Below are 25,459 nucleotides of genomic sequence, written 5' to 3'. Positions count from 1 at the left end.
ATACAAACCAGAGCTCAAGGAAAAGGGAGCTGCACAAAGTTTTTCCTGAAAGGACACAGATGTTGTGGTGGGTTTCTGTGAGAAATGGAGTAGGTTTGCTCAGAGAAATCTACCCTGTATTTCTCCACCTCGGACAGGCCTTTGTTCCCAGAAGAAGCAAATGTCCAACAGCAGCTTCCCCAACGAGTTCCTCCTCCTGCCATTCGCAGACACGCGCGAGCTGCAGCTCCTGCACTTCGGGCTCTTCCTGGCCATCTACCTGGCTGCCCTCCTGGGCAACGGCCTCATCCTCACCGCCGTAGCTTGCGACCACCGCCTCCACACCCCCATGTACTTCTTCCTCCTCAACCTCGCCCTCCTCGACCTGGGCTCCATCTCAACCATTGTCCCCAAAGCCATGGCCATTGCTTTGTGGGACACAAGGACCATCTCCTACTCAGGATGTGCTGCCCAGGTCTTTTTTCTCTTCTTCTTGCTTGGAGCAGAATATTCCCTTCTCACTGTCATGGCTTATGACCGCTATGTTGCTATCTGCAAGCCCCTGCACTACAGGACCTTTCTGAGCAGTAGAGCTTGTATGAAAATAGCAGCAGCTGCCTGGGGCGGTAGTTTTTTCTATTCCGTGCTACACACTGCCAATACCTTTTCCCTCCCGCTCTGCCAAGGCAATGCCCTGGACCAGTTCTTCTGTGAAATCCCCCAGATCCTCAGGCTCTCCTGCTCAGATGCCTACCTCAGAGAATTTGGGGTAATTGCGGTTAGTCTTTGTTTAGCTTTTGGGTGTTTTGTTTTCATTGTGCTGTCCTATGTGCAGACCTTTAGGGCTGTGCTGAAGATGACCTCTGAGCAGGGCCGGCACAAAGCCTTTTCCATGTGCCTCCCTCACCTGGCCGTGGTCTCCCTGTTCATCACCACTGGCACAGTTGCCTACCTGAGGCCCCCCTCCATCTCCTCCTCATCCCTGGATCTGGTGGTGGCAGTTCTGTATTCAGTGGTGCCTCCAACACTGAACCCCCTCATCTACAGCATGAGGAACCAGGAGCTGAAGGATTCCCTGAAGAAACTGATTCTCTTGGCAGTACTTCAGCAGGACTAAGCCACCCATATTTATTCACTTTGTTGTTGTTGTTGTTGGTTGGTTGGTTGTTTTCTCAGGCAACTCTTGTGCTTTGGACATTTTTCTCTGACTACCCTGTTTGAACATGAATGTCTGGATTTGTCTCTCTCCTCCAGAGGTACAAACCCAGTCCCTCTGTCCCAGAAGCCATCTTTAAATGTACTTATGTCAGAGCTGTACTCTTTTTTCACCTCTCTGGAATAAAAGGGGATGTCTTCAGTGCTGTGTCTGAACTTTGAGATCTTTTTCCTTCTTCTGGAGTCATGAATACTCTCAAGAAATTGCACCCTAAAAGGGCCTGCTGTTAAGCTTGTGTTCTCCATGTGTGGATGAGATCATCGGGTGATTTGCTAGGGAATGTGGGCTGGACTCAGCCCTCACTTGTGGGTGCCCAGAGCCACTGGAGATGGGAATGGTCAGGACATATCTGCTTGGGACTGCCCAGCATGTGACAGGGCTCGTGTCAGATGCTGATGTCCCACTGCCTCCTGCCCAGGAGAGCACAGAAGAGCACAGGGATTAGGGCCTAGGATCTGATCCAACATGGGGAGAACACGGCCCATGGTGTGCTCACACTCCATGTTGCACCCTGCCCCCAGCGTGTTTGCACTCCCCAGTGTGAACACCCTCAGTGTGCACACTCACCCCATGAGGTGCACACACCGTAGCTATGAGTCCAGGCTCAACAAGAGGCTCTGCTCCATGGGCTCCAGGACTCAAACTAGCATGGTGTCCCACAGAAAAATTCTCAGTAAAGCTGTTGGTCGTTACAGAATCACCCAATAGTGAGGACTGGAAGAGTCCAGTCCAAGCCCTTCCCCTTCAAGCATCATTAGCTGGAGCAGGATTTCCAGGACTGCATCTACACATCTTCTGAGTATCTCCAAGGAAGGAGACTCCAAAACCTCTGTGAGTGGCCAGTTTCAGTGATCTGTACTGGTGCTTGGGGTTATTCCTCTCTAGGTGCAGGACCCTGCACTTGCCCTTGTTGACCTTCATGAGGTTCCTCTCGGCCCAACCCTCCTGCCTCTTGAGGTCCCTCTGAATGGCAGCACAGACCTCTGGGGTATCACCTGCTCCTCCCAGCTTGATGTTGTCAGCAGACTTGCTGAGGGTGCCCTCCGTTCCATTGTCCACATCTCTGATAAAATTATATAAAATCAATAAATTGAACAACACTGGACCCAGTACTGACCCCTGAGGAACACTACAGGCCACCAGCTAGATTCTGCACCACTGAGCATAACACTCTGTCCTGGTTTCGGTTGGGATAATTTTCCTCCTCGTAGCTGGTAGGGTGCTACATTTTGGGTTGGGATGAGAAGAGTGCTGATAACATGCTGATGTTTTAATTGTTGCAGAGCAGTGCTTACACTAAGCCAAAGACTTTTCAGCTTCTTGCTCTGTCCTGCCAGCGAGCAGGCTGGGGGTGCAACAGGAGCTGGGAGGGGATGGACCCAGGACAGCTGACCCAAACTGGCCAAAGGGGTATTCCATAACATCTGACATCATGCTAAACAATATACAGGGGTGGCTGGCCGGGGTGGGGGGGGCAGCTGCCCAGGGATAGGCTGGGCATCGGTCAGCAGGTGGTGAGCAATTGTATTGTGCAGCACTTGTTTGTACACATTATTATTATTGTTGTTGTTGTTGTTGTTGTTGTTGTTATTATTATTATTATTTTCCTTTCTTTCCTGTCCTAATAAACTGCCTTTAGCTCAACCCACAGGTTTTCATTTCTTTCTAATTCTCTCTCCCCATCCCAGAGAGGGAGGGAGGGCTGTGAGCGAACGGCTGTGTGGTGCTTAGCTGCTGGCCGGGTTAAACCATAACAGCTACATAAAATACAGCGAGATGACACATCAACAGCATTCCAGGAAGTTTGGCCTTGCCTCACATCATGGACACCAAATCAGAGAATTTGGACTCAAAGGTCAATATGTAAGTTGCTACTCTACTTTTGCCCTCATTTCAAAACCTCTTAGGTAGCAGCAGAAGAACAGTTTTGACCAGATAAGTAAGGAGAATCACAGAAGAACGATGGGATAACTCCTGGATATCAACACCTGGAGAAGCTCGGCCTCCTCCAGGAAGGTGTCACCCAAGAATTTGAATAGAAAAATCACAGAGAGAGACTCCGGACTCAGAAAACTAGATTGGTTAAAAGGGCCGGTATGGATTGGAACTATGTCAGGGTGGAGTTATCATAAAAAATCATTAAAAAAAAAAAATCATAAAAATACAGAACCAAATGTAACGGGGGTACCTCCCGGGAGGCACCCACCTCGAGCTGTACATCGTATGAATTGCTAATAAATAAGAACGAAGGAGAGTCAATCTGATCTACTGAAAAGGCAATTCCAGGGTCGAACCAAAAAATATTGGAGGTGGCAGAAGCATAATTCCTTCAACACAAGGTGGCAGCAATGTGGTTCCTTCAACACGAGGTGGCAGCAGCACAATTCCTTCAATACAGGTGGCAGCAGCGTGATTCCTTCAGCTGCTGCCCTTGTCTCACTCCCAGAAGGTCATCGAGGTGCTGGAACATGTCCAGAGAAAGGCAACGAAGCTGGTGAAGGGTCTGGAGATCAAGTCTGATGAGGAGGCTGAGAGAGCTGGGGTTGTTTAGCTTGGAGAAAAGAATCATAGAATCATAAAATCATAGAATCATAGAATCATAGAATCATAGAATCATAGAATATCCCGAGCTGGAAGGGACCCATAAGGATCATCAAGTCCAACTCCTGGCACCACACAGGTCTGCCCAAAAGTTTAGACCATGTGACTAAGTGCACAGTCCAATCGTTTCTTAAATTCAGACAGGCTTGGTGCAGTGACTACTTCCCTGGGGAGCCCGTTCCAGTGTGCGACCACCCTCTCGGTGAAGAACCTCTTCCTGATGTCCAGCCTAAACTTCCCCTGCCTCAGCTTCACACAATTCCCACGGGTCCTGTCACTGGTGATAACAGAGAATAGGTCATCTGCCTCTCCACTCCCCCTCGTGAGGAAGTTGTAGACTGCGATGAGGTCCCCCTTCAGCCTCCTTTTCTCCAGGCTGAACAGGCCCAGTGACCTCAGCCGCTCCTCATATGTCTTCCCCTCTAGGCCCTTCACCATCTTCGTCGCCCTCCTCTGGACACTCTCCAACAGTTTAATGTCCTTTTTGTACTGTGGTGCCCAGAACTGCACACAGTACTCGAGGTGAGGCCGCACCAGCGCAGAGTAGAGCGGGACAATCACTTCCCTCGACCGACTAGCAATGCTGTGCTTGATGCACCCCAGGATACGGTTGGCCCTCCTGGCTGCCAGGGCACACTGCTGGCTCATATTCAACTTGCTGTCAACCACAACCCCCAGATCCCTCTCTGCAGGGCTGCTCTCCAGCATCTCATCACCCAGTGTGTATGCATAGCCAGGGTTGTCCCCTCCCAGGTGCAGGACCCGGCACTTGCTTTTGTTAAACTTCATGTGGTTGGTGATCTGGGCCCAGCTCTCCAATCTGTCCAGATGTCTCTTCAAGGCCTTTCTGTTAGTGTAGCAACCACATAACCACCAAGTGATTATATGAAGGTGCTTTATTCAGCGCTGGAAGCCGGGGCAGGTGCCCAAATCTGGCTTCAAGTCCCGTTACTTCCCAGCCGTTATTTATACATACAACATTGCGTCAGGTATACATATTCATTACAGGTTGCAACATCAGCCTCGCTTTTCATTCTAATTAGCTCCCCTCCCCTTTGCACATGCGTGGCGCACTCTGGTGGTCGTCCAGGTGGTCGTCCAGATGAAGTAAGGAGTCTTCCTCTCCGCTAAACTTTTCACCTTTCTATTCGACGCATGCTCTCTCCGCTCCTCGGTTCTGCTTCAACTCACTTCATCATTTCCAGGCCCTTATCCAAGGTCAGGTTGTACCTATTCCCTCCCGGGGTTCCCCTCCAACGATTCTTTTGATTGTTCAATGTACTCCCTAAGTTTCCAGTATACATAGATTACTTGATAATGTAAGTACATTTAATAATATTTAATTATACCGTATGATCCATCACCTGAGAAACATTAATAGAACATCCATTCGATTCTCCCCAACACTAACATTTCCACCCTCATCCGAGTCCACAACTCCTCCAAGTTTGGTGTCGTCGGCAAATTTGCTCAGAACACCTTCTAGTCCTACGTCCAAATCATTTATAGACATTGAAGAGGCCCTAAAATGGAGCCTTGAGGGACCCCACTAGTGACCGTCCGCCAGCCAGATGTGGCCCCATTTACCACAACCCTTTGAGCCCTGCCCGTCAGCCAATTGCTCAGCCATCCTATGATGTTTTTGCTTAGCTGTATGCTGGGCATTTTGTCCGGTAGGATCCTAAAAATTTCTACAGTGTTTCTGCCCGGTTTCGAACCGGGGACCTTTCGCGTGTGAGGCAAACGTGATAACCACTACACTACAGAAACTGTCCTGTCCATCTTCTCTTCCCTGTCTGCCCAAGACCGTCTTGTACTTTACAACTGCCTTAAAGGAGGTGTCAGTGAGGTGGGGATTGGGTTCTTCTCCCAAGCAACAAGTGATAAGACAAGAGGAAATGGCCTCAACTTGCACCGGGGAGGTTTAGATTGGTTATTAGGAGAAATTGCTTCACTCAAAGGGTGGTGCAGCGTTGGAATGGGCTGCCCGGGGACTCAGTTGAGTCACCATCCCTGGAGGTCTTTAAGAAACGTGTAGACGTAGAGCTTAGTGGCAAGGTTTAGTGCTAGGTTAAGGGTTGGACCACATGATCTTAGAGGTCTTTTCCAACCTCAGTCATTCAATGATTCTGTGGTTCAGCTGCACAGAGTTGTGCTGGAGAGCTGGTCATGATGCAATATGGTATGGAAAATCCCTTTGGACAGTTGGGGTCAGCTGTCCTGCTTCTGTCCCCACATCCGAAGCACAGCATCACACCAGCTACTGAGAAGGAAAATAACTCTATCCCAGCCAAAACCAGGAAATTATCCACCCCTTATTCCATAACATCTATGTCACGTTCAGGTCTCACTCTTCCCAATACAGTTACTCATTCTCTTCCTCAGAAGTTACTCATCCGTTGATATGCACACACAGATATCACTCCCTTAATCTATGGGTTGTCCCATGGATGATTCTGGACAGTAGATGTCCCATAGATGATTCTGGATCATTTCATGCTGAAACCAGCTCTGGTTCCGTCACCGCTGCACATGCCCAATTCTGCCTAACATTATTCCCTAATTAACCTGGGTGACTCTTACCGTCATGCCACTGATGTGACATAGAGCAATCATAGGAGTGATGACATTCGGTATTATACAGTAATTAACATCAGCCCATTAACTCATGGGCTATCCCCGCCAAACATTAAATCCCCTTGAGGTACGCATCGGACCGCCCCGTTCCTCTGCATCACCCACACAAATGGGTTTGCCTTTGCCTGAGGCAGCAACATCCCACACTCTCTTCCCCAGCATGTTTTCTACGTGCACGACAGGGACTTTATCCCCTTCTACAGCACGTAATGGGTTTGATTGGGCAGGTCCAGCTCGGTTGGCAGATCCCCTAGTGTTGACAAACCAGGTGGCCTTTGCCAGATGTGTATCCCAATTTTTGAACGTCCCAGCACCTTCAAGGTAGTCTTTAACAACCCAATGCATCCCTCCATTTTCCCTGGTGTTACGATATACCCACTTAATGCCATGCTCTTTGACCCCAGTGTCTATAAGGTTGTTTGGGAAATGAGCCCCATCATCTGACTCAATTCTTTCTGGGGTGCCATGGCACCTTAAGACTTGCTTTATGAGGCCCAGGATAGAAATCCCGGGGGTGAAATGGGGCACATCACATGTTTCCAGCCACCCGGCAGTTGCTTCCACCACTGTAGGCACGTGGTGGGTTTGTGGGAAGGGGATAAAACCAACCCTCCAGGCCTCCCCTGCTATTATTAATATCTCCCTGGGGATATTAGTGGGGTCTGAGTGGGGAAATTGGGGTTCTGGGTGGGAAATGGGGGCTCTTGGTGTGTGTGGGGGAGATGGGGGTCCTGGAAAAGTAACAGAGAGCTTTGGGTTCCCTGGGGATACTGGGAGGTTCTGGGGTAATGGGAGGAAATTGGGGGATGGATCTTGGGGTGGTCCCAGGGGGTTCTGGGGATATTGGGAGGGGTCTGAGAGGGGAAATGGGCATTCTGGTGTGGAAAAGTGGGAGTTCTGGGGGGAAAATGGAGGGCTTGGAGGATAGTGGGGGTAGATTTTGGGGGAAATGGAGGGTCCCAGGGATACTGGGGTGGGAAATGAGGTCCTGATGAGGTCCAGGGAGAAGCTTGGGGTGGGGGGAGGGGGTCTGGGGATATGGGGGGGGGAGGTCTGAGGAGGGGAAATGAGGGATCGGGGGAAATGGAAGGCTCTGGGGAGGCCCTGAGGGACTCGTGGGGGTGCTCTGGGGGATATTGAGGGAGTCTGAAGGGAACATGGGATCTGGGGGGTAAATGAGGGCACTGAAGGGGATTATAGAAGATTCTTGGGGGGACTGAGGATAATGAGATGTTTCCAGAGGGTAAACGGGTCATTCTGCGGGGTCCTGGATATATTAGGAGGGTCTGGAGGAGCCTGAGGTTTCCTGGGTGCTCCCTCTTCATCCCATCCTTTGCTCAAAATCTTTGATTTTCCCCCCATTTTGCAGCCAGGCTCTGCCATGGTGGCGAGGAGCCCTTGGGGACATTGGGGACCCCCCCACGTGCTTCCTGAATGTGCCTTACCCCCCCCAAATGTCCTCCCCAAAATTCACACACACATGTGGCCATACCAAGAGACAAGCAGAGCAGGGGGATCTTTGCTTTATTGTCCCCCCCGCCCTTACAATAGAGGCTTCAACGCCCCAGGGCAGTGGCACCTTGGGGGAACTGCCCCCCAAGCCCTGCTTTAGGGGAGAAAAAAAGCACTTTTTGGGTCCTTTGAGATGAGAACACATGCTTTGGGTTGAGAAAAGCCAGCTTGGGGTCTTTTCAGCGGGAAACCTGGAAGTTTATGGTGAGAAAAGCAGGTTTGGGGTCATTCTGGAATGGAACAGACAGTTTGGGGTGAGGAAAGCTGTTCTTGGGTCTGTTCGGAGAGGAACCTGTCAGTTTGTGGGGGGAAATGCCCATTTTGGGATCTCTAACCCTAAACCCTAACCCTAAACCCTAACCCTAACCCTAATCCTTACTCTAACCCGAGACCTAACCCTAACCATAACCCTAACCCTAATCCTAACCCTAACCCTAACCCTAACCCTAAAACACGACCGTAAATTCTAAACCCTAAATCAAGCCCTAACACTAACCCTAACCTTCTAAGCCTAAACCTAACCCTAACCTTCAAACCCTAACCCTAACACTAACCCGAAACCCTAAACCTAAAACCTAACCCTAAACCCTAACCCTAACCCTAATCCTTACTCTAACCCAAGACCTAACCCTAACCATAACCCTAACCCCAATCCTAACCCTAACCCTAACCCTAAAACACATGACCGTAAATTCTAAACCCTAAATCAAGCCCTAACACTAACCCTAAACCTAACCCTAAACCTAACCCTAACCTTCAAACCCTAACACTAACCCTAACCCGAAACCCTAACCCTAACCCTAACCCTAACCCTAACCCTAAACCTGACCCTAACCCTAACCCTAAACCTAACCCGAATCCAAAGCTAATGGTAACCCTAACCCTAACCCTAACCCTACCCCAGCCCTAGCCCTAGCCCTAGCCCTAGCCCTAGCCCTAGCCATGACCGTGACCCCGACCCCGACCGTGACCCTGACCCTAACCCCTAACCCCTAACCCAAACCCTAACCCCTAACCCCTAACCCCTAACCCTAACCCTAACCCGGACCCCCTAACCCTCTAACCCTAACCCCCTAACCCTAACCCTTACCCTAACCCTAACCCTAACCCTAACCCTAATCCTAACCCTAACCCTAATCCAATATGGCCTCCCGGAAGTTCAGTGCCCGAGAACTACATCTCCCGGTATGCTCTGGGAAGGCAATATGGCCTCCCGGAAACCCAGTGCCCAAGAACTACATTTCCCAATACTCCATGGAAAATTGAGCCTCGCACCTTGTCGTAGGATGCCATGTTTTGCTCTGTTACATTCCCCGTTCTGTTTTGTGTTTATGGAGGTTTTCCCCCCGTTTTGGGGGTTTCCCCTCAATTTCGGGTTTCCACCTCTCCATTTCAGGGTTCTTCCCCACAATTTTGGGGTTCCTTCCCCTAATTTGGTGCTTCGTCCCCCCAGTTTTGGGGTTCCCCCTCCATTTTGGGGATTCCCCCCCCAATTCCAAGCCCCCCACAATTTTGGGGTCCCCCACCATCTATTTTTGGCCTGCCACCCTAATATTAAGGTTCTTTTCCCTAATGTTGGGGTTCTCCCCACATTTTTTAGGTTCCTTCCCTTAATTCGGGGCTTCGCCCCCCAAGATCTGGGGCTTTAACCCCAATTTTGGAGTCCCCCACCCGCCTTTTTTGGGTTTCCCCCTAATATTAAGAGTTCTTCCGCCCAATTTTGGGGGATCCCACAATTTTGAGGTTCCTTCCCCTAACTTGGGGCTTCAACCTGTTATAAATGACTGAGTCCCAAATAGGATTACAATCAAAGTTTACAATTTATTAAACGAATAGAGGCAAGCAAACAGCGCTGGGTGCGCCGGGAGTCTCACCAGGACGCACACCTGTTACATAAGGCGGCTGGTTTTTATGCTCCTAGGCTAATACATATTCATTACTACTTCTAGAAGAGGCAGGGTTATTATAATTGGTTTCCCAAATCCGAAGTCCTCCCAGGTAAGCGCCTGCTTATCAGTCTCTGTTAGTCTCTCGGGGGCCGCTCGGATGGGGAGGCTCATATTCTTCCTCCTTATCTAGTGGTCTCTTGGCCGGCTGTCAGAAGTTACTGCACGTCCGTGCAAAGTCAGCAGTTTTTCTCTGAAGAAATCCCTTTGTTCTCTTCTCGCCTAAACCCAGGCCTCAATGTTAACCCTTCAAACCCCTTAGTGGCACGAATTGCTGGACCATTCCTTACATTAAAGATCATCTATTTCCAATTGCCCTGCCATAGGCAGGGACAACTTCCACTAGACCAGGTTGCTCAAAGCCCCATCCAGCCTGGCCTTGATGAATTCCAGGGGTAGGGCACCCACAGCTCCTCTGATCAATCAGTTCTAGTGCCTCACCACCCTCAGAGAAAATAATTCCTTCTGAATATCCAATCTAAATCTACCCTCTTTTAGTTTAAAAGCTACCTCTGCTCTGACTGGAAATGCAGGCTGGGGAGACACACTGGGCACAGCTGTTGGTGCTGCTGCTGCTGAGAGTCCTCCTGAAAGGTCCCATAGGCTGTGGGATTTGTCAGCAAATCTGGAGATGGCACCAGGAACAACAGCTGCCTTGCCCTGCAGCCAGAGACTTACCCTGTTCAGGGCTGGGAAGATTTCTCCCGCAGTGAGCTCTCAGCAGCCCCCCTCCACACTGCCTTTAACATCTCCCTCCCTTCTCTCAGCCGCCCTTGTCCCCTGCAGGCAGTGCCCCCAGCCCTGCTGCGCTGTGCAGAGGAGCTGCTCCTGGGCAGAGCTGTCTCTCTGCAGCGCTGCCCGCTTGCCAGGGGTTCCCCTTGGGCCCAGGAGCCCAGCCCAGCTCAGCAGCACAGGGAGCTCTTGAGAAGTCCCTGGGCCTCCAGGGGAATCGGCTTTGAAACAGACTGAAGTAATCATTTGTGTTTCTTCCCTCCACTGGAGAGGGACCACTGCCCTTCCTCATTTCAGAAGAGGTATGATGTCTAGGGATCACCTTTCCATGTGCTGGTTTCAGGCAGAACACCCACCCAAGGATCTCCCTCCCCGTGCTGAGGGAAGGGTTTCAGCTGAGTCAAACCAGGCATCTCATACTTTATTTGCAGTCCAGAGGCTAGAAGGGGGCTTAGCTGCCTCTCCCATGCCTCACAGAAGCCCACAGGAGTTGGGATTCCTCTTGCTTTGGTTCAGGTGGGCACAAATCAGGCAGCTGTATGTCAGCTGTTTGTCTCAGCTCCCAGCACATTGAATGGACACAGAGGCCAGGAGGGAGCTGTTCAGATGCAGACACCCAGTGACATTGGAGATGCCAGAGTGACATTTGAGTGAAATTTGACATGCCGAATTCCTCTGGGCCATAAACAGAGACTTTATTGATGCATGTCCAATATAATATAACTGTAGCCATTGTTCAATAGCAAAGAAATAAAAGGCAAGCTATGACCTGGTTGCCATCACTGAAACATGTTGGGACCACTCCCATGACTGGAGTGCTGCAATGACTGGCTGTAGGCTCTTCAGAAGGGACAGGCAGCACAGAAGGGGTGGTGGTGTGGCTGTCTATATTAGAGAGTGTTTTGATGTTGTAGAACTCGAGGCTGGGAATGATAATGTTGAGTCCTTATGGGTTAGGGTCAGCGGGAAGGCCAAGAAGGAAGGCGTCCTGGTGGGGATATCTTATAGACTGCCAAACCAGGATGAAGAGACAAATGAGGCGTTCTACAAGCAGCTGGCAGAAGTTGCACAATTGCCAGAACTTGTTCTCGTGGGGCACCTCAACTTCCCAGGTATCTGCTGGAAATACAGTACGGCTCAGAAGAAGCAGTCTAGGAGGTTCCTGGAGAGCGTGGAAGATAGCTTCCTGACAAAGCTGGTTACTGAACCTACCGGGATAGTGTCCAGCTAGACTTTCTGTTCACAAACAGGGAAGGACTGGTGGGAGATGTGGTGGTCGGGAGCTGTCTTGGGCAGAGTGACCCTGAAATGGTAGAGTTCTCTATTCTTGGAGAAGTCAGGAGGGGGATCAGTAAAAGTGCTGTCTTAGACTTCTGGAGGGCAGACTTTGAGCTGTTCAGGACACTGGCTGGCACCTTGGGAGGCAGTTATGAAGGACAGAGGAGTCCAGCAAGGCTGGGCACTCTTCAAGAAGGAAACCTTAATGGCTCAGGAGCAGTCTGTCCCCATGTGCCCAAAGATGACCCGGCATGGATATTACATAAACACAAAAAGGAGGACTAAGGAGAATCTCCATCCTTTACAGGATGCGGGGGGCAACTTAGTGTCCAGAGATGAGGAGAAGGCTGAGGTGCTTAACGTCTTCTTTGCCTCAGTCTTTAGGAGAAAGAGCAGTTGTTCTCTGGCTGCCCAGCCCCCTGAGCTGGTGGAAGGGGATGGGGAGCAGAATGTGGCCCTCATAATCCAAGAGGAAATGGTTGGCGACCTTCTAAAGCACTTAGATGTATGCAAATCAGTGGGGATGGATGGAAACCACCCGAGGGTACTGAGAGGACTGGCAGAAGAGCTGACGAAGCCATTTTCTGTCATTTATCCGCAGTCCTGGCTATCAGGGGAGGTCCCAGTCGACTGGCAGCTAGCAAATGTGATGCCAATCTACAAGAAGGGCCTGAGGGTGGACCTGGGAAACGATAGGCCTGTTAGTTTGACTGCAGTACCAGGGAAGCTTATTGAACAGGTTCTCTTGAGTGTCATCACGTGTTGGGTTAGAAACTGGCTGGGTAGCTGGGCCCAAAGTGTTGTGAATGGAGGACTCCACTAGTGACCAGCAGTTGGAGACCGGTCACTAGCGGAGTCCCCCAGGGCTCAGTGCTGGGGCCAGTCCTCTTTAATATCTTTATCGATGACCTGGATGAGGGGATCGAGTGCACCCTCAGTAAGTTTGCAGACGACACCAAGTTAGGTGCGTGTGTCGATCTGTTCGAGGGTAGGAAGGCTCTGCAGGAGGATCTGGATAGGCTGGATAGGTGGGCTGAGGTCAACTGCATGAAGCTCAACAAGTCTAAGTTCTGGGTCTTGCACTTGGGGCACAACAACCCCAAGCAGCGCTACAGGCTGGGAGATGAGTGGTTGGAAAGCTGCCTGGCAGAGAAGGACCTGGGAGTATTGGTTGATAGTCGGCTGAATATGAGCCAGCAGTGTGCTCAGGTGGCCAAGAAGGCCAACAGCATCCTGGCTTGTATCAGAAACATTGTGGCCAGCAGGTCTAGGGAAGTGATTGTCCCCCTGTACTCAGCTCTGGTGAGGCTGCCCCTCAAGTACTGTGTTCAGTTTTGGGCCCCTCACTACAAGAAGGACATCAAGGTCTGGTGCATGTCCAGAGAAGGGCAATGAAGCTGTTGAGGGGTCCGGAGAACAAGTCTTACGAGGAGTGGCTGAGGGAGCTGGTATTGTTCAGCCTGGAAAAGAGAAGGCTCAGGGGAGATCTTATTGCACTCTACAGATATCTTAAAGGAGGCTGTAGAGAGGTGGGGGTTGGTCTGTTCTCCCACATGCCTGGTGATAGGATGAGGGGCAATGGGCGGAAATTTGTGCCAGGGGAGGTTTAGGTTGGATTTTAGGAAAAAGTTCTTTACTGAAAGGGTTGTTAGGCATTGGAATGGGCTGCCCAGGGAAGTGGTTGAGTCACCATCCCTGGAGGTATTTAAAAGACTTTCAGATACAGAGCATAGTGATATAGTTTAGTGTAGGACTTGTTAGTGTTAGGACATAGGTTGGACTAGGTGATCTTGGAGGTGTCTTCCAACCTAGAGGATTCTGTGATTCTGTGGTAATGTCAATTATTACAGGAATGGTCAATATTCTGTGTGTGTGTGTATGTTTATTTCAACTTTTTTTTTTTTTTAATTAGGCTCATTTTGCAGATGAAAATTGTATTATTCATCCCATTTCCATTCCAGTATCTACTTGTTGAGCATAGTTCAAAGTCTCTGCACACAACGAGCCAGGCTCTCTATGAATATAAACAAAAGAAAGGAGCCTGCACTGCCTTCTTTATCTGATGTCCTTCCTCTGAGACCTGGTCTGGATCTGCAGGGGCAGTGCCTGTGTGCAGGGGTGCTGAGGAAAAGAGCCCCATCCCAGCAGCACGGCCAGGGAGCAGCAGCGCTTGGTGCCTGCAGAGCTGCTCTCTTGCCACTGCCGCCCTCTCCTGCTGAGCCCTGCTGGTGGGGTCAGGCCCGGCTGCTCCTGTAGCTTGGTGCCAGTGCTGCTGTGGGGCTGTGCTGGGACTGCAGGCAGGGACAGGCAGTGGGCACGGCAGTGGCACAGCTGGCCTCCACTTGCTGCAGCACTTCCCTCCTAAGAGGGGATCTCCTCCGGGCACTGCCTGAAGGCTGAGGCCTTCCTGCAAAGTTGCCGTCAAGAACAAGCCCAAGGAAGAGACTCCAAAGAGGCTGTGTGCTTTGCTGCTTTCCACAAGGGCTTGGTGTGGTGAGAGCAGAGTCCCAGCATGGAGTTTAGGGATCTGGGGCTGGTTCACAAGTTCCCTGTTAGTTGCTAGTGGCCATACACTCGGGCTTCACAGAACATGAAGGCGCTGATCGCAGAGGAATATGTTGTCCTTCAATTTTTTTTTTTTTTTTTTGGTCCTGGAGGGATCCAGGAGCTTCCAGGGGAGCCCAGGTGATCTGCAGGGGCAATATAAGCCTGGGAGACAACTGCAGAGCGTGAGCCTGTCCAAGGTGGACTGACCAGAGCTCAAGTGCTCAATGTGGTGTGAACAGGCAGAGGAGAGCTCTGCAGCCCCAGGGCACGCAGCAGCCCCAGCAAAGGAGTCTGGCGAGTGATTCCTTGCAGCCCTGGGGCAATGGCAGTGACCCCATGAGCTGGGTCTGCCTCCCAGCCTGCCCAGTACGGCCCTGCAGAGTGCCCCCATGCCCCAGGCACCACAGCCCCCTCGCTCTGCAGAGCATCACCGCCAGCTGGGGCTGGGGCTGGGGCTGCGGCTTGGAGGGCGCTTCCCCTGAGTGTCTTCTAGGCCAGCTTCAGGCACATGGCTTCTGGATGTGAGCATGATCTTCACTGTGCACAAGGAGCTGAGAGACCACAAAGAAGCACGGGGCTGGAACATTGCCTGCAAGGTCCCTCCTGCCCTAGCACCTCACAGGACTGGCACAGAACTGGCTGCTGTGCGCCAGAGAGGCTGGGAGTCCAGCAGCAGTGCCATGGGCTTGAAGGATCACAACCAGCTCACTTCTACCTGGGCAGATTCTGGCCCAAGAAGGGGGTGTTTTGTAGGTATGGTATTAGGAGGGCAGTGGTGCCTCAGAAGCTCTAAGTTCAGTAGGAAGTGAATGGCTGTTAAACGGCCTGTGAGTTGACTTCTTTCTGAAGTAGCTGACAGGTCATCCCTTGAATCCTGGCTGGGATCTGTGAGCCTAAAGGAGGCTCACATCTGCTGGTCTCCATGACAGGCCAGCAGATGCACCTGCTTTGCACATCGTTTGTGAGATCCTCTCTTCCTAAGTACCTGGTAGGGCCCGTTGAGGAAGAGGTCTTGAACGGGTGTTGTCATGTCAGAGGTTTCAGCTTTTGCCTCATTCATCCTTCAGGGCTGCTTTCAGTTTTTGACACAGAGGGGGCCACTGCCTCCCAGATGCCTGGGGGAACACAAAGCCTTCACAAGGCCATGGAATAAGTTACCCTGAGTCCATAGGAGCCATTCTAGAACCAAAACATGTAGGCTGGAAGCGCACTTTTGTGATGTTGCAGAGCTGCTGGGCACATTGTGCAGGCTGCTCCGACAGCCTTTGTGTCCTTCTCCATGCTGGCTTAGGAGCTGCTTCTTTCTCAGGAACAGAGGAGCCAACAGAGGTGAGACAGATGCTCTGAGTTCATGAAAGCCATCAGAAAGCTGACCCTAAGTAGATAATTGATATGGGGAAGGCAGGAGGAGCGTGGCCAGGAGAGATGTGAGATTTAAGGGAGGAAAGAGGAGCTTGGACAGCAGAAGCTAACGATTTTGGAGAGGTAAGAACATTCAGGTAATGTTGATCCCACCATAAAGCTGACTTAAAGCAGCCATGTGAGGCCCTTACCCTAGTTTAACCTGTTACATTAATACCTAAATCTAAATGTCACTCCACACCCTGACAGGAATCCACTGCTCTAACTTTCGACCACAATATCCCTTGAAGCCAAAATTAGTCCATAACCCCTTTCCATTACCTTTACTCTCTTGCTCACCCTGATCCCTGCCCTTAACACTAGCATTAAAATGCTCTATTTAACCCTAGTCTTCTTGCAGACCTAAACAAAACCCTCAACCAAAGAGCTTGCCCATACCCTAACCACAGACCTGACACCCCAAGCAGAACACCAAACCCTCCCACTAAATATCTGCTTAATGTCTCACCCAGAAAGGTTCGCCGTAGTCCCTAACGCCATACATGAACAACTATCATCCAAAGCCTGTCTTCCTGTGCATTAACCTTCCCACCTTTAACCCTTTTCCTAACCTTTAACTTTAGGTTCTTGTTCCACTGGGGCAGGGCAGGAATCGTCAGATTGCGGTGCATTCAAAGGTGAACGTGAAGGGCCATGGATCTGAGCAGCTTGTAGTCCACAAGGAGGAGATGGGTGGGAATGATCTGATGAGCTCAGCTCTGCCTCAGGATCTCCTGCCCCAGCAGGAGGAAAGTGACTGTGGAAGGGACTGTGAGGTCACTTCTGTCTCTGCAGTTGATAGGGCAGCAGCAGGAACGTGTCACGGAAAGGGACTGTGAGGTCACTTCTGTCTGAAGTAGCTGACAGGTCACACTTTGACCTAGGATGTGTACTTTTCAGCTGACATCTGCCAGTGGCCGTGGTAGGCCAGCAGAAGGCACCTGGTTGGCATGCTGACTGTGGGATCCCCCCTGCCTACATGCCCAGGAGGACCCAGACAGAAAGAAGGCCTGAATATGGGTGGTCCTGTCCCTTCTGCTTCAGTACATGAGTTGACAGCAGCTGAAGCAAGGCTTCGTTGTGTCTACGCAAGAAGCTGCAAGGCCAGCAGCAGGACCATGGTTTGGAAGATGCTGGTGAGGTGACTTCTGTCTGGTTGGCTGACAGGCCGCAAGAAGGCCGATGGGTTGGGATGCCTACTTCAGGAGTTGTTTCCACCCTGATGGAGCTTTCTTTGGTAGTAGGAAAGAGCAGGAGAGAAAAAAATTGCCACAAAGTGCACCTTGGAAGGTTGGCACTGGTCATGAAGAGGAAGAAATGTCCCTCAAAGGGTTGTGCTGTGGTGCCAGAGGTCACCCAAAGAGTGTCTGTGATCAGAATATGATTTTGTGTTTCAAGGAACAGCTGGTTAGAGTTGACAAGACATCAGTGAAACCATGGAAATGCCGGGATGAGAGCAAGGTGGTGAACAGAGATGGGTGTCTGCAGCCTTCAAGGAAATAGGGCAAAGTGTGGGGCAGCATAGGGAAGCCTGGAGAGGACAAAGAGGTGGGTGCTGGCAAGAAGAGAAGGCCCCAACAGCCCTGACATTTTTGTCCCCTTGGATAGAGCTTCTGAGGAGATGAGATATAGTCATTGCAAGGGGGCTCATTGCTTTCTTGAGACCCTGTGCAGAGCCAGGGAGGTGTCATACCATTGTTATTCTCCTGGCATCACACTGCCCACCACATCCCACAGAACCCCAGCAAGAGCCCTGAGCCAGACATGGGGGTGCAGGAACTTCCCTCTCAGTGGCTGGAGTCAGGACCTGGCCCTTTTACTTCACCACCACAAACCCAGAGTTTTCTCAGCACAGTGCTTTACCTATCTGTAAGCATGGCCTCCAATTTTCTGCCCTAACAAGTCCCTGAGGAGAATCTCTTGGTAACGGCCCTCAGTGGGGCCCATTAATACTCCAAGTCACTTCAACTTTTCCTTCTGACTTTACTTTCTCAAGCAATTGCATCATTCTCCTCTCAGTACCTGAGGTTCACAGACTGAGCACCAAAATCCACCATGGAATTCATTAAAATGCAGAAACACCTAAGGAACCATATGTCTTCCATAGTTTTATTCAGGTCTTCAAGACTTGGACAGCTAATTGGAGAGCTTTCATGGTGTAGTTAAGGAGGAAGATTTCAAAAAGCACCTAATAAAAATCTTTTCTCGTTTTAAAAGGTGAATTTTGTTGCATTTCAGCTTTGAGCATCTTTCTTCAATTGATATTAATCCAGGGCTTCTCCTATGGAGATGTCCATAGGGAGGAAAAGCAGACTCTTGAGGTCTGACAGTGCATGGACAACCTTGCTCCTCACCACCCCAACCCTGACATTTCTCTCATTGGCCACTTGGAGTTTGCATCACTTTTCCTTACACCAGACTTCTGAAGTCTGCAGCTGGATGTTACAGCCCCTTTGCACCAGCTCCCACCTGCTTTCCTTAGAGACCTGGCTGCACACAGCCACAGAAGGGTTTGTCCTTATTTTAAAACAAACAGCAGGAAAACGTGCAGCAATTTTCCAAACAGCAAAGCAAGCTCCTCATCTTGAATGTCTCCATTGAGTTTAACCTTCCTAAAAGGATGACTGTAAATTAAGCATTTTATCCTGATTGATAGGAAATTATAAGTATTAAGATAAGTATTATTCCATATGATCCTAATTCAATGATAAATGATGAGGAGCTTGCTACAGAAACAATTAGGCAGACTGCTAATAGATGGGCAAGCTTGAACTCAATGAAGCTCAAAGCAGCAACTGGGTCGGTGAGAGTGGTCTGAATGATCAAAGGGTAAGGGGAGGACAAAGCAGGAGAACCATGGGAAGTGCATAGGTCCAGACAGGCAGCTGGAAAGGGAACGTTCAACAGGGATTTTTTATTCGAGATGAGTGGAAGTACCTGGAAGATGAGGGAGTACACCATGATGGACAAAGCGATGACAGTGCAAGTACAGGTGACCATCAGTATTTCTTCTCCTGTGATGAATATAGATCCTGAAAATTCACTTGAAGAAGGATGTAGATCACTGGTGAAGGAACTGTCTTTTTGTGCCATTACTGATGCGGATTACAAAAACACTTCCACACATAACAGTAATACGTCCCACCCTATCTTTGTCATCCTGTGGGGCAGGGGAGATGGAGCTGACAGCCAAGGGACACATGTGGGTGTGGAAGGTGGGGCCCAGCAGAGACAAGGAGTCAAGGCAGTGGGGTGGGGGAGGCCAGGAGAAGCAGCCCAAGGGGTGGTGCTGCTTGTGAGCACACATTTGTGCCAGCAGCCTGAGTGGGCAGCAGCTGTGCGCAGGTGAGGGGAGGCCAGGAAGCGCATGCCAAGAGCGCTCCTGCCAGCAGAGACAAGGCTGGGGCCAAGGGCAAGGGGAGAAGCAGGCCCAGGGCAGGGGACTGCAAGGGCCATGCTGAGCTCCCTGCCCCTGCAGCAGTCGCAGTGGCCCTCAGCAGATGTGCTGGTCAGCACGCACTGGGAGGTACTGGCATGCATCAGAGAGCATCAAGGAGAGCGCTGGAGATGGCCGGGGCGACGTGGGTGGCAGAGCCCCGGGCAGGGGCTGGTTGGGGGTCCCCTCTGCTGCAGCCACCGCACAGAGCGTGGCAGGAGGAGGGCAGGCAGGGCTCGTGGCCACGGGGCAGAGCCTGGCCCTGGACGCTCCATGACCATCTGCGGTCATGGCAGGCTGCGGTGATGGGACAGATGCCCTAGGCCCCCTTTCTGCTCTGCCTAGGCCAGCAAGGGCCCAGAGCGGCCTCCTCTCCCCTGCCCCTGCAGCTCTGGGCTCCCTTCCCCAGCCCTGGCTCTGCAGCACCAAGCCCTGCTGGGAGCCCTCCCCTGCATGCTCCCACTGCTCCCTGATGCTGCTGTTGCCCTCTGCTGTGCACTGCCCAATGCAGCCCAGCCCCTGCCCACCTCTCCCCACCTCCCTGCCCTCTCCCCACCTCCCTGCCCTCTCCCCACCTCCCTGCCCTCTCCCCAGCCCAGCCGAGCCCAGCCCAACAGCCCAGGCTGGGCTGGCCCCTGGGCAGTGCCCACCGCAGGCTGCTGCAGGGCTCTGGGCACGGCCACCACAGCCCCAGCCCCTCGCAAGACACCGCAGCTGCTGGGACAAAGGCGGCTCTGGGCCTCCCCAGCAGCCCCCGGGCTGGGGCCAGCCACTGCTCAGGAAATGGAGGTCAGTGAAGCTGGAGGAGCCCTGGTCTCTTGCTTGGGAGATCCCCAGCACAGAGTCTCTGTGCCTCGCAGGGCCAGCCCCGCTCCCCAGGCCAGCACAAGAGGCCTGCCACAGGCACAAAGCAGCTCCAGATTCCTCTCCAGGATGTGATTTGCCATCAGGCCCAGCAGCACTGGGACACTCCCAGGCCAGTGAAAGGCCAGCTACTATTTGCTAGGCTATGTACAACCAAGAAGGCATCCCACAGTCCTTCAGTGATCACTATGGGACTCTGATCCATGGTGAAGCCCAGAAAAGCAAGAGGCCTGTCCAGGGAAGGTGTCCTTGGTTGTATTTCTGACACTATCTTTGGCAGACGAGTGCAGAGATGTGGCAGAGATGCCACTGTAGAGACATCAGGACTGTCACCAAGGTACCCGTGATCTGAGGGCTAAGAGAAATGCAAGGGAACAAGAGAACAAAGTGGAAGCCAAAAGAGAGCAGCAGTGAAAAGGCCACGTCCTGCTGCTGGCCATGGCCATGGCTCCAGGGAAGCAGCAGCCCCGACCCGAAGGCAGCAGAGAGGCAGAGCCCAGTGGGCAGTGAGGGGCAGCCCTGAGGGCCACCGGGGCTGCTCCTCCATGTGGCAGCTGGGCTCTTGGTCCTGAGCTCCTCGTGCATGTTGGGGCTGCTCCCCCAGCTGCAGAAGAGATGGGAGGAGATGGGACATGAGACCAGTAAATTTCTACTCTCTTCTTTATTGTTGTTATCTGCACGAGAATCCCAGTTCTATAAGTACATTAGAGGAATGGGTCAAAACTAAAAAAACATTACATATTGGACACTAAGAATAACATTAAGTCAAATTCACGAGCTTTAGACAATATTAAGAAAGAAATAAAATTAAAGAAGATTGTCCTAACAGTTTATTTCAGAAGACATCAGTGCCCTGATAGGATTATAGGCACATGATTAATGTTGAAGAATCTGTGCAAATACTTGCTTGAAGCATGTATCCAAAGAGTTTCCTCACTGCATCCTTGAGCTCCTGGTTCCTCATGCTGTAGATGAGGGGGTTAACTGCTGGAGGAACCACCAAGTACAGAACTGCCACCAGCAGGTCCGTGGATGGGGTGGAGAATGAGGGGAGCTTCAGGTAGGCGAACTAGCCAGTGCTTACAAACAGGGGGACCACGGCCAGGTGAGGGAGGCACGTGGAAATAGACAGTGGCAGTGTCCACTCTGTTGGTCTTCCCTGTCTCTCCTAGGAGGCCAGCCCAGCCCCTCCCCAGCTCTCCACACCTCCCCGTCCTCTCCCCAGCCCAGCCCAGCCCAGTAATGCAGCCCAGGCTGGGCTGGCCCCAAAGCATCAAATGGAGAAGTGGAGGTCAGTGGCAGTGTCCCTGCTGCTGCCGTCTGCAGGAGAATACCCTCCCTCAAGCATCCAGCAGGCATCCAACCAGCTCATGCTTCAGAAGGCCTCCCACATATCCAGACTCATGTTTCCCCATGTAGCCTTTAGTAACTTGAGGGCATCCTGAGGGAAATGGCCACTGCTGTGTGGAAAATTGAATCAAGAACTGAATATATATTTTAGGAAAATGTTGAGAACTCTGCAGACAAGGAGTTAGTGTTAAAGTCATGATGACTAGCAGCAAATGGAGAAGTGGATGGCAGTGGCAGTTTCTCTGCTGTTGCCATCTGCAGGACATTCCCCTCCCCCACACAGCCTGCAGCCCCCCAGGCCAGCCCCGCTCCGAGACACAGCACAGCACCACAGTGCTGGCCCTGGGGCTCCTCAGGCAGCACCACTGCACACACACACACAGTGCCCTGCTCTGCTCCCAGGACACCCCATGTCCCACACAGCCTTGCCCCAGCCCACCACGTCTGGGCTGGCCTGAGCAGCCATTCCTGCAGCCCCTGCCCATGCTGCCCACAGCCCCCGAGCTGGCGGTGCTGCTCTGCAGAGTGAGGGGGCTGTGATGCGTGGGGCCGTGGGGGCACTCTGCAGGGCCGTGCTGGTCAGGCTGGGAAGGCAGAGCCATCTAGTGGGGGGCACTGCCACTGACTGCCTCCCACACAAGTGGTTCTTTGGCCATGGAGGGTGCGCACAGATAGCCGGCCTTCTTCAGAGTCAGAGACTCATGGAACAGTCTGAGCTGGAAGGGACCCACCAGGATCATCTAGTCCAACTTATTTCCAATGTCATTAGATGTTTTGGGGTGGTTCCCTGTATTCAGTCTACGAAATTTCAACACAGGTATAAAATCTCAGCAGACTGCTTTTCCTCTACCAGCTGTGTTCCCTGGAGTGGCAGAGCTCTCCTTTGCCTGTTCCCACCCAGATTTAGCACTTTATCTGTAATTCAGAAAATTATCTTTACTTTGCAACATCCATGAGAGTAGCTTTGGGAGAACTGAGCCTTCAGGCACTGCCCTCAGCAGATCCCCTTTTATGCTGGAGATGCTGGTACAGAGCCAGCTGTGTTAGAGAAGTGCCCCTGGCCTGTCCCTGCCTGTGGACACTGGACTGCCCCACAGCAGCACGGTGAGCAAGTGACAAGAGCAATTAGTCCTCACAGCAACACAACGGCTCTGTAGGAGAGTGTGGGAGGTGAAAGGGAGAGCAGCTTGGGACAGACCAAGCCCTGGGGCTCCCTGGCAGTGCTGCTGTGCCAGGACACTTCTCCCCTCCACCTCTGCACACAGCCAAGTGCCCCTGCAGCTCCACTACAAGTCTCTGAGGGAGGATCTCAGGCAAGCAAGTCACTGCAGGGTCCTTGTTTTTATTTAAATACAGAGAGCCTGGTTCATTGTTTACACCAAGTCTGGGAGTCACAGGGGATATGTAGATACTGAAATGAAAGAATATGAACAAAGATATTTCTTTGTGGAAAATAATTTCACAAGTAACATAAAGAGAAAAAATATACTCACAAGCAAAATAAAAAACAAACAAACCTGCATCTGGGCCTTTAATGAGTTACATTATGAATGATATGCAGAAAAAGAACTAGACAGGGGGATCGAGTGCATCCTCTGTAAGTTTGCAGATGACACTAAACTCAGTGGTGCAGTTGATGCAATAAAAGGAAGGGATGCCATCCAAAGGGACCTGGACAAGCATGAGAAGTGGGCCCATGAGAAACTAAAGATGTTCAGCAAGTCCAAGTGTAAGGCGTTGCACCTATCTCACAGCAATCGCAGACATGAGGACAGACTGGGAGAAGAATGCATTGAGAGCAGCCCTGCAGAGAAGGTTCTTGTTCTGGTGGACATGAACTGTTCAACATGAGCCATCAGTGCGCGCTTGCAGCCCAGAAGGCCAACTGCATTCCGGGCTGCATCAAAAGAGGAGTGGCTAGGAGGTCGAGGGAGGTGATTGTCCCCCTTTACTCTGCTATTGTGAGGCCCGGCTTGGAGTACTGAATCCAGGTTTGGGGCCCCAGCACACGAAGGATGTTGATCTGTTAAAACAGATCCAGAGGAGGGCCACAAAGATGATCAAGGAGCTGGAGCACCCCTCCTGTGAAGGAAGGCTGAGAGAGTTGGGGTGGTTCAGCCTACAGAAGAGAAGGCTTTAGGGTGAATTCGTTGTCTACAAACCACCTGTCTGAGCTGGAGCAAGAGCCCAGTGCAGGGAACGGTGGTTACGAGGGGCTGTCTGTGATGATTGCATCTTCTCAATAATTAAAGGGGGCATAAAAAAGGATGGAGAATGACTTTTTGCTCAGTCAGATAATGACAGGACAAGGGGGAATGGTTTTAAACTAAAAGAGGGGACATTTAGATCAGAGGTTAGGAGGAAATTCTTCACTCAGAGAGTGGTGAGGCACTGGAACAGGTTGCCCGGAGAACTTGTGTATGCCCCATCCTTGGAGGACTACAAGGCCTGGCTGGATGGGGCCCTGGCAAACCTGATCTAGTGGGTGGCATACTTGCCCATGGCAGGGGGGTTGGAACTAGATGATCTTTGAGGTCCCTTCCAAGCCACGCTGTTCTATGTTTCTATGTTTCTATGATTCTAAGATGGGCAGATTATTCCTTCTGAAAAACATCCATTCATCAGTTTCCACACCGCATCTTTCAACTCCCGGTTCCTCATGCTGTAGATAAGAGGGTTCACTGCTGGAGTCACCACCGAGTACAGAACTGCCAGCAAAAGATTCAGGGAGGAGGAGGACATGGAGGGGGGCTTCAGGTAGGAAAATATGCCAGTGCTGATAAACAGGGAGACCACAGCCAGGTGGGGGAGGCATGTGGAAAAGGCTTTGTGCCTCCCCTGCTCTGAGGGGATCCTCAGCACAGCTCTGAAGATCTGCACATAGGACAGCACAAGGAAGACAAAACACCCAAATAGTAAACAGGCACTAACCACAATAAGCCTAGCCTCTTTGATGTAGGCGTCTGAGCAGGAGAGCTTGAGGATCTGGGGAATTTCACAGAAGAACTGGTCCAGGACATTGCCTTGGCAGAGGGGGAGGGAAAAGGTATTGGCAGTGTGCAGCACAGCATAGAGAAAAGTACTGCCCCAGGCAGCTGCTGCCATGTTGACACAAATTCTGCTGGTCATTATTGTCCGATAGTGCAGGGGTTTGCAGATGGCAATGTAGCGGTCATAAGCCATGATGGTGAGAAGGTAAAACTCTGCTGTGACAAATGTGACAAACATAAAGACCTGGGTAGCACAACCAAAGAAGGAAATGGCCCTGGTGTCCCAGAGGGAATTGGCCATGGCTTTGGGGACAGTGGTGGTAATAGTGCCCAGGTCGAGGAGGGCGAGGTTGAGGAGGAAGAAGTACATGGGGGCGTGGAGGCGGTGGTCGCAGGCTACGGCTGTGAGGATGAGGCTGTTGCCCAGGAGGGCAGCCAGGTAGATGCCCAGGAAGAGCCCGAAGTACAGGAGCTGCAGCTCGCGCGTGTCTGCGAATGGCAGGAGGAGGAATTCTGTGGGGAAGCTGCTGTTGGACATTTGCTGCCTCGGGTCATGCAGACCTGCTCTAGGAGAAGAAAAAAGTGAGACGTTAGGTAGACTTCTCTGAGCAAAACCCAGTTCTCCTTCAGAGATATTATTATTCCTTGTGTGGAATGAGGAATGAGTCAGGTCATTCAACAACCCTCCCAAGTGAATGACAGTGTGCCTGACAGTGTAGAATGTAGTTTGGGCACATTGTTCACCAGCAGTCCAGTTCAGAACAGAAGCTTACACCCATCTGCACCCTAGACAAGCAGGAGAACCACACACACATGGAGAAATAAGAGAGAATACCACAATGCTCCGACCAGCTGACAGAGAGAAAATCAGATTGGCATGCAGTGAAGCCTTCACCTTGCCAAACTTGCATGCTGCCTAGAGAAGTGACACTGCAGGGCAGGGACTCTTAGCCTTCTCGTTGTGTATCAC

General features: G+C 51.4%; 3 protein-coding genes across 3 annotated transcripts in view; 1 reads left to right on the top strand and 2 right to left on the bottom strand.

The window, feature by feature from the left end:
- Positions 1 to 25,459, bottom strand: part of LOC310887884 (olfactory receptor 14C36-like) — a 50,351-nt gene that overhangs the window by 9,603 nt on the left and 15,289 nt on the right. The window lies entirely within an intron of this gene.
- On the top strand, positions 61 to 1,523 carry LOC310887875 (olfactory receptor 14C36-like). Its single transcript, XM_083814051.1, has one exon. The coding sequence runs from the start codon at positions 161 to 163 to the stop codon at positions 1,094 to 1,096; it is 936 nt and encodes a 311-aa protein (XP_083670177.1). The 5' UTR covers positions 61 to 160; the 3' UTR covers positions 1,097 to 1,523.
- On the bottom strand, positions 23,846 to 24,772 carry LOC310887889 (olfactory receptor 14C36-like). The gene has a single exon (XM_083814066.1). The coding sequence runs from the start codon at positions 24,725 to 24,727 to the stop codon at positions 24,080 to 24,082; it is 648 nt and encodes a 215-aa protein (XP_083670192.1). The 5' UTR covers positions 24,728 to 24,772; the 3' UTR covers positions 23,846 to 24,079.

This window comes from Anser anser (assembly GCF_964211835.1).
Source record: "Anser anser genome assembly, chromosome: 29".
In the NCBI taxonomy this organism is placed as follows: Eukaryota; Metazoa; Chordata; class Aves; order Anseriformes; family Anatidae; genus Anser; species Anser anser.
The sequence above is the reverse complement of the archived record's forward strand: the minus strand, read 5'-3'. Positions and strand labels throughout refer to the sequence as shown.